Genomic DNA, 12,428 nt, shown 5'->3' on the forward strand with positions numbered 1-12,428 from the left:
GGGTCCATGGGGACCGGGAGGTCCGGTCTTCTGGTCTACCTTGGGGCAGTGCCTCCTAGGTTTCTATCTATTGGAGTCTGCCTGTTTGTGACTGTAACATTGGCCTCTTTCTCACACTCAGGGGCAGGTTGAGCCCACCTAACCTGCTGCTGCTCCCCAGAGCCAGCGACTCCTGGTTCCTTTACTGAGCGTGTGGTGGGCATGTACTGTATGTACGTCAGCTTTTGTACGGGGAGCCGGATCTACCAACGAGAGCGTCACAGGCCTGTCCTCTGGGTGTCCACAGTCCAGGGAGGGACACAGGTGGACACACACGCACACACACACACATGTCTCCTGCTAATGTGCAAGGTGCACTTAAGTGGACTCATTCACGCTTCAAGACCATAAGTGAAGTCCCATGACTGTAGCCATTTCACAGATAAGAAAACTGAGGCTCAGGTAGGTTAAGTCATTTGTCCAAGGTCTCTCTGAGGGGACTTGACCCAGGCAGGCTCATTCCCGAGGTTGTGCTCATACCATTCTGTCTCCCAGACACAGAACACGCCCACCTCTGCCAGGGGCAGGGGCCACTGCTGGCAGCCATGTGAGCTAGGCTCAGAGAGCACCCGCATGCCTCGTGGTCACAATGGCAGAGCTTCACTCTGCTAGGGGAGGACGGGGGAGGTCACTTCAGGCAGAAGGAAAGGGTGTGAAATAGGTTCTTGGCAGGCAAGTGAGATGTTTCAGGAGGTGTGAAAAACACAGCCGTGCAGTAGCTGGGGAAGGAGAGCACAGTAGCCGGGTGTCAGGTGCAGAGGGCCCAGCAGGCTCCCTAGGGTGTGCAGGGTTCTCCCTGCGCTGCAGGGGTTCCCGTGTGAGAGCAGGGCCCGCCATGCTTCCGGCCAGAGGAGGCTCGCCAGGCTAATTTGTCTCCCACGTGTCTCTCAGCATCAGGTGAGATTGGGAGGCGCTTGCCTTGGCCAAAACAAACGGCGCAGACGGCTCTGCTCCAGGCCTGGACCCAGGACAAGTGAGCCCGAGTCTCTTCCCATGGTGCGGAGCTGCTGTCTCCTGAGGACTGAGTGACCCGGCGTGCTGGGCAGCGGGGCTGCCACGGGAACGGTGACAACGAGGTCCCTGTCCCGGTGACACTTCCACTCTAGTGGGGAGAGACTGGGAATACAGTAGACAGCGAAGAAGGGTTCCAAAAACAGCACGGAGCAGGGAGAGGAGGGGGCTTGGGCCGAGGGGGCAGGCCCCGCAGGATGGTCCCTGGAGCTGGGGCGGGGCTGCAGGGGGCGGGAGCAAGCTCGGCCACTAGAAGATGGATGGGAGGGAGCCCGGCCCTGGAAGCAGCAGTCCCCACGCACGAGTTGCTGAACAGCCCACACAACTGACAAACGCAGCTCCCAGCGGCAGCTTCAGAGGCACAGGCACTGCCTAGGGCCCAGGCCCACTCAGAGGGTGGGCTGTTGGGCCAGCAAACTGGCGCCCCTGCGAACCTGTTAGAAGTGAAGAATCCCAGGCCACCCCAGCCACCCTGAGCCGGGAACACAGAGGGCCAGGCCCGGCCCCCACGTGACTCCGATGTGGACGTTGGCTTCAGGCTCTCAATCCCCAGTCTCAGGGTCTCAGACGTCTCCAGGCTGCGTGCCCGGCTGTGCTCCCAGCAAATTGGCATTGATATTTATTTCAGAAATACCGGCTCTTTCCATTTCAATAAAGGAAATAACTGGAGCAGTACTAGACGGGATTGGATTCGGATCTAATAAAAATGCCAGCGTGCTCTGGGGCCAGGAAAAGTCTCCCCCGAACCCCCCTGGGCTATCCTGGGGGACAGCATCGGCAGAGACCCCTGTCCAGACGCAGACAGCGCACCCAGCAGTCACCTCTGTGCCTGATGAGTGACAGCCCTGGCGGAGCCCAGCCTCCCAGACACACCTGGCCTAATCAAAGGCTTGTCTCGGGCATTGAACTTGACAGCCGCAATCAGCTGCACACCCCAGCGGCCCGGGAAGGGGAGCTGCTAACACCTGTGCCAGATGGCAGCATCGCCGCTGTCAGATGTCACATCTGATGTGCTCCTGAGGTCGCCGGTGGCTCTGCAGAGCCCCAGAGGCGGGTTTCCAAAGCAAACTCTTTCTTAGGAAAAAAAAAATTGTGGCAGAATTCATATGACAGTAGCCCAAGGGGAAAAAAAAATAGCAAGTTTGGGGGCAGTTAAGAGAAGCAAAGGTTTATGTAACCGTTTATATAAAAGTGGCTGCTCACACAGGAGGCAGGAGAGACTTGGAGGTGTAGAGCAATGATTGAGCACCTACTGTATAGTACACACTGCTCTAGGCTCTCAAGACACAGGCACGAATGAGGCTGAAAAGGAGTCCGTTCTCTCCGAACTGAGGGCAAAACCACATCAACCGAGTGCACCGTAGAAGTCTACAAGAAGATCTACAAGACGTGGGACGTCTGCCTCCATACTGCAGTCCCAGCTCCCACTCCTGACCCCAGCTCCCTCTTGGTGCACACCCTGGGAGGCAGTGGGTGATGGCTCAGGTGCTTGGTCCCTGCCGCCCACGTGGGAGACCCAGAGGGAGCTCCTGGCTCCTGGCTTCTGCCTGGCTCAGCACTGGCTGTTGTGGGCATTTGGGGAGTGAACCAGCCAACGAGAGCCCTCTCTCCTCTCTGTTTTTCCGTGTCCTGCCTTTCAAATACAATGGAAACGAAGAGATAATTTCAGAGAGGGGCTAAGGCTGCAAAGTAAAGAGAGCTTTGTGTTGACCAGGGAGTTGGTGCAGAGCCAGGAAGGCTTCCTGGAGTAGGGGGCCTTTCAGCTGGAACTTGAAGAAGAGACACAGTCAGCCACGCAAAGGTTTAGAGGGAGAGCATCCACACAGCGAGGACAGCAGGTGCAAAGGCCCTGTGGAGGGAGGGAGTTCTGCATCCCAGAACAAGGCAGGCCAGGGTGACTGGAGCAGCGTGGGAGGGGAGGGTGGGAGGAGGGAAGGGCTGGGGTCTGGGGGGAAGCTCTAAATGCCAAGCCAAGTTCTGTCACCGAGGGGAGCAGAGTCCTTCCATGCCCTGGTTTCTCATCTGCCCACGATGAAGGCTCAGCCCTCTTCCTCCTCCTCCTTAGCTGGCAGCCGAGAGCTTGGTACAGATGTGCATCCAGTAAGTGTTTAATAATGCAGCTCTCTGTGATCCCTCTATCCCGGTGCTGCCTGCAGGCAACTCAGCCTGCCGCAGGCTCCGCGCAGAAATCCTGCGAAACGCGTCCAGGCATCTCTAAAACATTTCCCTGGCCACAAACCCAGTGGTAGCCAAGGGGCCCGATGCTGGAGACGGCATCATCTCCCTGGGCAGCCAGACCAGCGGCTTCTCTCGGCCGTGAGCTCTGTGAGAGCCAGACCACGCCTGGCTGGGGCCCGCGGCCTCCACATCCTGCCCGGCGCCTGGCAGCTGGAGCCACCAGCTGACACGAGGCAGCTCAGGCAGCAGCCGGGCTGGGGGCTCTGCAGAGTCCAAATCCCCACTCGGCCGCTTCCTGGCTGCACAGTGCTGGGCCTGCCTGGGCCTCAGTCGTCCGCCTCTGGGAAATGGGGCTGGATTCAGAATTAAATGAGTGAATAAGAGTAAAGTCCTCAGAACTTCAACAACTCCATGGGAAAATGAAGTTAAGAGACTACTATGGTGCAAAATGTTTCGAAATCTATGCATAATTTTTCCATAATACACATTTATCTTTTTTAAAGATATATTTATTTATTTGAAAGGCAGAGTTACAGAGAGAGAGAGAGAGAGAGAGAGAGAGAGAGAGAGAGGTGGGAAACAGCTGGCTGCATAAGTAGATGAGAAATCGGAGAAGAGAGCTCCGCCTCCCCCCTGCCCAGGACCCTGTGCAGAACCAGGGCGCCTCTCCCGCCCTTCCTGCCTTCCTGTTTCCTGGGCCTGGGCACCTCTTTGTTGGGCTGCTCTGCCCGAGCCCCACCCCGGCAGCTCCACCCCAGTTTCCTCAGCCCCCCTGGAGCTGAGCTCTGCCCCAGGTGGCTCCACAGCTCCCCCCAACCCCCACCCCGGGCTGGCCTGCCTCCTTCCCCCCGCCTCCTCCAGCTTAGGCACAGACAGTCCTGGTGAGGGAGCGCAGGCACCCCATACTGGGGGCCAGGGCAGGGGTGAGGGCTGCCTGAGGGCAGCCTGCTGCATTCCCCCTGCCCTGCACCCTTCATTCCTGATGCCAGCCAGGGCGGGCTGGCACCCCTGGTCCCTGCCCTCCGTTCTCAGGGTCTGAGCTCCCCGCCGCCCAGACAAGCTCTGCCCCCAGACAAAACCCCACCTCTGACAAGCCCTGCCCCCAGATAAAACCCTGTCCCAGAAAGCTCCACCCCGGACAAAAACCCACCCCCCAGACAAGCCTCCAGTGTGTCCTGCCCGCTCTGCAGGGAACCCAGGAGACTCAGTCCCAAACAGGGGAGCTCAGCCTGTGGGTGTTCTCCCCTCTGCAGCCCCCAGCCCCCAGGCAGGCGTGCCCAGCCATCTCCATCCCCTGCTTCCTGGCCCCTTCCTCCAGGAAGCCCCCAGGCTAGCACAGCCACCCGGCCAGGAAGGACGTGCAGGTGCAGCGTCCACTTCAGTGCCACCCCTGTTTCTCAGGCAGGCACCGGCCTTTGGGCGACGCCTGCAGCAGAGGGGAGGCAGCACGGGGCAGGGAAGGGGGGTGTGGGGAGGGGACTGCTGCGCCTGATACCTGACAGCCAGCGGCTCTGCAGCCTGCGGGGAGCTCCCAGACACACGGCTCAGGGGTGCCGGCCAGGGCAGGCGAGGGAGCTGCCGTGTCTGCGCCCCCACGTCCCCGGCACCTGCAGTCTTCTGGGGGTGGGGGCAGCCCCCCTGGCACAGGGGGACAGATTCAGACAGAAGTCACTGCAGTGTCCCACGGGACCTGAGAGCCACAGGGCAGGCTGTGCGACCCTGGGCACGTTGCTCTACCTCTCTGAGCCTTCATCTGTGAAGTGGGCACAGCAATCTTGGCTGCAGGGGTCGAGGGTCAGCATGGAGGTAGGGGGTGGGGGCCAGCTGTCTGGGACGCCCGCATCCTGTACTGGAGGGCCCGGGTTCCAGTCGACCCCCTGCCCGATTCCTGCTTCCTGCCAACGCGCACTCTGGCGGCAGGTGGTGGCTCCCGCACTTGGGTCCCTGCCACTCTCATGGGAGACCCGGATGGAGTTCTCAGCTCCTGGCTGTGGCCTGGCCCAGCCCTGGCTGCTGCAAGCATTTAGAGAACGGAAGAGCTCTGTCTCTCTGCCTTTCAAATAAATTAATATTTTTTAAAAAATCAGGAAGAATCAGGGGACACGTGGCGGGCACTGAGTGGGCACAGTGGACACTGGTGTGTTTGAACTCCCAGCTCCCGCGGCTCCCACCTTTGTGTCCTACGCAAGGCCCTCTCCCTCCTCCCCTCTCCTCTCTGCCTTCCGCTCCCAACATGGGTTTTCCTAATGGCAGCCCCACAGTGAGGCCCCTCATGGCCAAGGGCATCCCTGCTGCCCACAAATCCTCTCCACGGTCACTTCCAATCCCAGGATCTCCCCTCCCCGTCACTGCACACAAGGGAACCGCTGGCTGAGACACCTGCCTGGGTTTCCTCATCACCACAGCGGGGGTGTGTGGGGGCATGCAGGGGGCCCGGTGGGGAGGCTGGCCCACGCCCCCTGCCACAGCAGGTGCCTGGCGAGGTGGCCACTTACGGCTGGGGTAGTGCTCGTGACGGCAGTCCAGGTGCAGGTCCTCCTCCTCGCTGCCATCGCCCTTCTCCAGCCTGGGAAGAAAGAAGCAAACCAGAATGGACCACAGGCCCGTCCGCGGGAGGCAGACCCCCAGGAAACGCGCGGGGCCCTCCCTGGCCCGCAGCCCCGCCCCCGTGCTGGAGGTTTGCAAAGCATTTCTCTGCCGCTGCTCCGGAGACCCTGGCCACTAGGCTGGCCCCTCATTTTGCTTTTTAAAATTTAAAAACATTTATATCTTCATCTACTTGAAAGCAGAGGAGAGAGAGAGAGAGAGAGAGAGAGAGAGAGAGAGAGAGAGAGAGAGAATCTTCCAATCCATTCCTCAAATGCCTGCAACCTGCAACAGCCAGGGGTAGGCAAAGTGGAAGCCAGGAACCAGGGATTCCTTCCAGGTCTCCCACGTGGGTGGTGGGGGCCCCAAGCACCTGTGCCCTCATCAGCTGCCTCCCAGGATGCATTAGCAGGGAGCTGGATGGGAAGTGGAGCAGCCCGGACTCAGAAAAGCATGGTGATCTGAGATGCAGGTGCCCATGCGGAAGCTTAACCGGCTGCACCACAAAGCCCCGCCCATACTTTGCTTTTAAGATTTTTTTCCCTTTCCTGGAGTTCTTCAAGTATTTCCACAGCTTTCTGTGGCTCACGTATCCCCCCCTCCCGCCCCCGCAAGGCTGTGCTACTCCCAATACGACAATGAATAATAAACATTATTATTCTCCAGAGACGCCCTCTCTGCTTGTTATTTAAGTTGACAGGTGCCATTATTTTCATTTGATTGATGAAGCCACAGAGCCGTTGGGAGGTGACTGGGCTGACCCAGGGCCACCCAGCCCAGACATCGGGGGCAGAGGGGTGCAAAGCCATCGTTTTCATGGGAAGACAAACACCGAGCATGTGCAAATCTCTCAGACTGTGTGCAGTGTGGCTTGTAGCACAGGCTGTGCACCGGAACGTACCGTAAACCATCAGACAGGTTTACCAAAAGCTCAGTGGTGACTGTCTCTATGTAACAGCAGCTTAGGGATCAACTGGTGTTTTCTTTTTGCTTTCCTCTATTTTTCAGATTTGGGGGGCTGCAGACTTTTATTAGCAGTGTAACATTTCTTAATTAACTTAAAACATACCCTAAAGAAGATTTTTCTAAAAAAAAATAAATTGTGTGGTTTTAGAAGTATTTGACTGGCAGAGAGAGACAGATAGAGCTCTCCCATCCACTGGTTCACTTTCCAAATGGTCTCAACAGCCAGGGCTGCGCCAGGCCAAAGCCAGGAGCCGAGAATTCCATCTGAGTCTCCCATGTGGGTGGCAGGGACCCAGATACTTGGGCCATTACCTGCTGCCTCCCTGGATTGGGAATGGAACCCATATTAGAACCCAAGCACCTCAATAACGCGATATGGGCATTCCAGGACTGCTGTGCCAAATGCCCACCCCCTAAAGACAATTACACACACACACACACGGCCCTGGTCTTCCACCTGCTGGCACAAGGCTCTCCCCACCAACAGCAAGGGCCTCCCTCTGTAAGATCTCAGCAGGCCCAGTGCCTCCATGGGGCACTGGTGACAAGCATGGAGCAGAGGGGACAAGGGCCTGGAGAGTGACATAGTCACGGGACCTCCCCCTGCCCCATCTTGGACAGCTGGGCCAGAGGATGTGAGCGGCGGTAGCCCTCACTGCACGTAGTCATTTGCAACCCAGATAAATCCCAGCGCAGCATGCGGTCCAGTCCAAATGGGCATCACAGTGCCAGCAACGCCATCCAGTCCCCTGAGGCGAAACCAATTTCCTCATCATTGGATCTCCTAGAGAACTCCGCAGCTATCCAGTCGGTATCTGCAGCCACACCTCTGGGCAGTTCCCCTGCCCCTCTCTCTCGGCCTCCCTTCTCTCCAAAGCCAGCGCCCACCTCTGTCCCCTGACCCTTCCCACTGCCTCTTCCTCCTAGCTACGAAGCCACGTGCAAAAGCTTGGGGCTGGAGGAGCAGACGGGGCCCAGGTGGTGCATGGGGAGCAGGCAATGCCAAGGTGACCCTGAAGAAGTAGGAAGAGAAAGGCTCACCCACTCCCTGTTACGATCACTCATTCATTCATTCACTGCGTCACCAGGAAGTCCCTGGGGACCCAGTCTAGCGCACGCAGGCTAGGAAATGATGGGCAGTGAGTGACGCCACACAGGGACTGTCATGGTGGCTGGAGCAAGGACCAAACCTGAGCTTCGCAGGGAGGAAACTCTGGGCACGGTTTCCTTTTTTTTTTTTTTTTCTTTTTAAATTGATTTACTTATTGAAAGGAAGAATTAGAGAGAGAGGGAGAGAAACTGACGGGGCGGGGGAGGTGTCTTCTATCCGCTAGTTCACTCCCCAAATGGCTGCAATAGCCAGGGATGGGCCTGGCCAAAGCCAGGAGCCTGGAACTCTGGCCCTGGAGTGCGGAGGGGTCATGGTTGACCTTGGCTCTGCACTGAGCAGGCAGAGCGACTCCGTGCAAACTGCCGGCCACTCTGAGTCTTGGTTTTCCCGCATGTGCCACGGGTGGAGGTGGCAGGAGCGACTGCCACCCCTGCCTCCCTGGTCACAGTTGGTGGGGTGAGAAGTCCCACTGTGGCCAATCGGAAGTCACTGCTGGGACATCGAAGGATGTGGAGCTGAAAGAGATTCGCCCCCTGGGTGCGTGTGAATAGGTCAGTGTTGGCCCCACCCCTGCAGCTGGCAGGACTGGGACAGCAGCTCAGCTTCCTGGGCCTCTGCAGTATGAGCGTGTTTTCACGGCAACCTGTGGACCCCCGCCCCCAGCAGGCAGGGGGCTCTCAGTCAGGACCTGCCCGGGACTCAGCTACATTGTGAGATCCTGGTGGCTGCTGGACACTCATGACCATGCATGACCAGCTTCCTGGACAGCGGAGATGCCCCCAGCTTCCAGTGTCCCAGTTGCTGCCCTCAGTAACCCAAGATAGTCTGGGGTTCGCTCTTTGAAGAGAAATCGAGTGACCGGAGCTGGGTGGCCCTGGGGATCCAGAGAGGGGGAATCCGTTGGCTTCTTGGGAACTCACTGGCCTAGCTCCAGGGCTGAAGGTGTCAAGGACATTGGCAGGGGTCCCGACAAGCCTTCTCTCTAACGTCCCAGGGTCAGGTTTACAGCATCCAGACTGCTGCTGCCCACCTCTTATATTCTGACCTCCTCAAGGCTAGCCCCCCTCTCTACTGTCCCAAGGTCAGTGCATGGCCCCCAGGCCGCTGCTGTCCGCCTCTTGCGTCTGACCCTTTCAAGGCTAGCCCCCATCTCCCCAGCCCCAAGCTCCTCCCCTTCCCCAGCCCTCCAGCCATGGCCTGAACCCACCATCTATAGCACACTGTGCTCCTCCAACTCCACTACCAAGGACCAGGTCCCCCCACCGCCGCAACGCCCCTCCAGCTTCAATCTACCTTGGACCAACCCTTTCTAATAAATAAAAATGAAATTAAAAAAAAGGTTAAACATGGTGTCCCTGCCAACTAAGTTTCCATTTGTCTCAAGTTCTGTTCTCCTACTAGAATGTTTGCACATGGGCAACCGTCCAGGGACCACACTTTGAGTAGCACTGGCCCGGGAGACCTCCCTTTCTCCACTGGCTTCTGCAGGCCACACCCACCTGCTGACCGGCACCTGTCCTTCAGCCTGGGCCATTCCACACCTGAAGGTACCAGCAGTCATGGGAGCAGAGTCTGCCTGGGCCTGGAGTCTGCATTTCTAAGGGCGAGGCCAACACGGTTGGTCCCAGATCACGTGTGAGGCCTTGGACGTGTGTGTGTGTGTGTGTGTGTGTGTGTGTGGAGGCTTGGCTCAACCCCGGTCTCCAGGATCCTCCCCGCAACCCTGGTTACCAAGGCACATGAACCAGCAGCCCAGCGGAGGCGAATGCTGGGCCGGACGGGGGACGGGCAGCTGCCTCCCTCTCACCTCCCATTCATACCCCCTGCAGCTGCGGCACAGCAAGGAGACAGCACAGGCATTGGGGCAGCGGCTGCTCCTTCCAGATGTTCCTTCTACGAATCCTCTTTGATCTTTTTCCACTTCAAGGAGTGGTGCGTCTCGTGCCTTTTTTGGCCTGCCTCACGCACCGGGCAATGATGGCCATCTCAGATCTGATCCCGTCCGCCCGGCAGGGGCCCTATGATCTCTGCTGGGGAGGCGGGGAGGCGTGTCAAAGGACCCTCCCCAACTCGGCCTCCAACACAGGGCAAGGCAGGGTGAGGTGGCACAAGGCAGGGTGAGAAGTCACAGGTGACCCGGGATGGCTGACGCGTAAGAGAGCACGGAGACTGAACAGGTCGCCGAGGTTAAACACCCAGGAAACAGTCACGGCGGACAAAGACACGTTGATTCTTCAACGATCGATTCACGATGGAATGAAGAATGGAATTAAAAGGAATTTTGGCAAGCGAATGAGCGCAGGTAGTAAATTAAGATTCCATAACCATCACATCAAAAGGGCCACGGCGAGAGGGAGGGAAATAAATGGGTTTTTAAAAAGGTTCGTTCTTCGGGGCCATCAAAGAAGGAGGTACCCTTCTCCGAAGGGAGGAGAGAACCTCCACTTTGACTATGACCCTATCGGAATAAGATCAAAGTCAGCGAACTCTAAAGGCTTCCATAGCCCTGGCAACTCATGACTAGAGCCTAGGGAGATTACTGACGCCATGAACAGGAGTGTCAAATTGTTAAGTCAGCAACAGGAGTCACTGTGTACTTACACCCCATGTGGGATCTGTCCCTAATGTGTCGTCTAAAGCCAAGTGATGCTATGACTGGTACTGAAACGGTATTTTTATACTTTGCGTTTCTGTGTGGGCGCAGACTGATGAGGTCTTTGCTAATTATATACTGAAGTGATCTTCTGTATATAAAGAGAATTGGAAATGAAAAAAAAAAAAAACAACCTGGTGTTAAAATGGAAATGGCATAGAAAATTAATTAATTTGAAAAAAAAAATTATGTAGGATCTCTGTCTTTAATGTGCTGTACATTGCTATTTAATGCTATAATTAGTAATCCAATGGTAGTTTTTTCACTTGATGTTGCTATATGGGCAAAAAGTTGAAATCTTTACCTAATATATACTAAACTGATCTTCTGTATACAAAGAGAATTGAAAATGAATCTTTACATGAATGGAAGGGGAAAGGGAGCGGGAAAGGGGAGGGTAGCGGGCGGGAGGGAAGTTATGGGAGGGGGGAAGCCATTGTAACCCATAAGCTATACTTTGGAAATTTATATTCATTAAATAAAAGTTTAATTAAAAAAAAAAAAAGGTTCGTTCTTTTTTTTTTTCTTTTTCCCATTTTTAGAGTAATAGCATCATGCTACAAAACATTCGCAACATAAGAGAAGACAGAGCCGTCCACAGTGTGAATGCCCCCATGTATCCAATGCTGGAATTCTTTTTTTTTTTTTTTTTCCTCCCACGTATCCAGTGCTGGATTTTAAAGAGAGGTTTCTGGAAAGGAACACCTTGAGACTGCTTTTAGAAATGCACAGGACAGAAATGATTACTTGGAAATAGGAAGAATCCCTAGCACTAGAGGCACCCACCCCCACCCTGGACAACCTCTAGAGGAGCCACCCACAGCGAGATCGCTCTTGACTGATCCCAGGCATTCATGCTGGATGCCAAGAGAGAGCACAGGGGAGCATGGTCACCGAGGGGGGTCCTGGGGAAGCATCGGGGGTGCTCCCAGAGAGAAAAGAGCCCCACAGAGCTCCAGGCAGGGAGAACACAGCCTAGCCCCAGCCAGGGATCTGGGAGCTGCAGAGGTCCCCGGGAGGTGCTGGGTGCAGGGGGAGCAAGCCAGCGCAATGCCGTAAGTTTTGGCAAGAGTTGGATGCTGGAGGCCGCCACGGTGTTTAAAACCACAGGTGGGGTTCCAGTGCTCCTCTGGTCCCCACGACAACCTGGGAGCATGAGGACCCCAGGTCCAGATCTGCCGTTCTTTAGTTCTCCAAGAGTGAGCAGGACAGGCTGGGGTGTGGCCAGGGTGCCAGTCAGAGCGCGCTGTCCCATGTCTACCACCACCGATTCAGAGCGGCCCGGGAGGCAGCTGTACTTCAGAGAGAGCCGCCCGGGCTGTGACTGCATGGGGCTGGGTGCACACACAGGCAGGGCTGCTCTCTCCAGCGATGCCAGATGTGCTAAGGAGGCCACCTGCCCTGCACAGCACAGAAGAGACTAGAACAGTTCATAGGGAATAGGTGGGCCCGTGGGAACAGTTTCGGATGGAGCCGGGAGACAGCAGTGCATAGCAAGGTGGACAGACTAGAACCATCGAACTCGCTCTCTAGAGAGAGGGCTCAGCAGTCCAGGTTTCAGGCTGCTATTGCCCTGGTGGCTTCACCTGAAGATGCTGGGGAGTTCTGTCTAAGGATCTCCCCAGTCTCTGAAATCCTAACAGTGGACAGCCACATCTTAGTACATCTGTTCTTCCACTCATCCCTCTGCCTTCCCTCCCTCCATTTGTTAATCTATCCACCTACTTATCCATTCCCTTGCCTACCAGCTTATCTAGTCAACCATCTACCCACACACCCATCCATCCATCCATCCACCCATCCATCAGCCCACCCAAACACTCACCTATCAATTCATCTATCCACCCATCAATCCACTTATCTAGCCTACCATACATACATACA

General features: G+C 56.4%; 1 protein-coding gene across 1 annotated transcript in view; it reads right to left on the reverse strand.

The window, feature by feature from the left end:
• Positions 1 to 12,428, reverse strand: part of LOC133750771 (germ cell-specific gene 1-like protein) — a 60,544-nt gene that overhangs the window by 4,299 nt on the left and 43,817 nt on the right. Inside the window, exon 4 of the mRNA XM_062180440.1 lies at positions 5,724 to 5,794. Within this exon, the coding sequence (XP_062036424.1) occupies positions 5,724 to 5,794 (71 nt within the window). The remainder of the gene's footprint in view (positions 1 to 5,723; positions 5,795 to 12,428) is intronic.

The sequence above is a fragment of the Lepus europaeus genome, chromosome 21 (assembly GCF_033115175.1).
Source record: "Lepus europaeus isolate LE1 chromosome 21, mLepTim1.pri, whole genome shotgun sequence".
Lineage (NCBI taxonomy): Eukaryota > Metazoa > Chordata > Mammalia > Lagomorpha > Leporidae > Lepus > Lepus europaeus.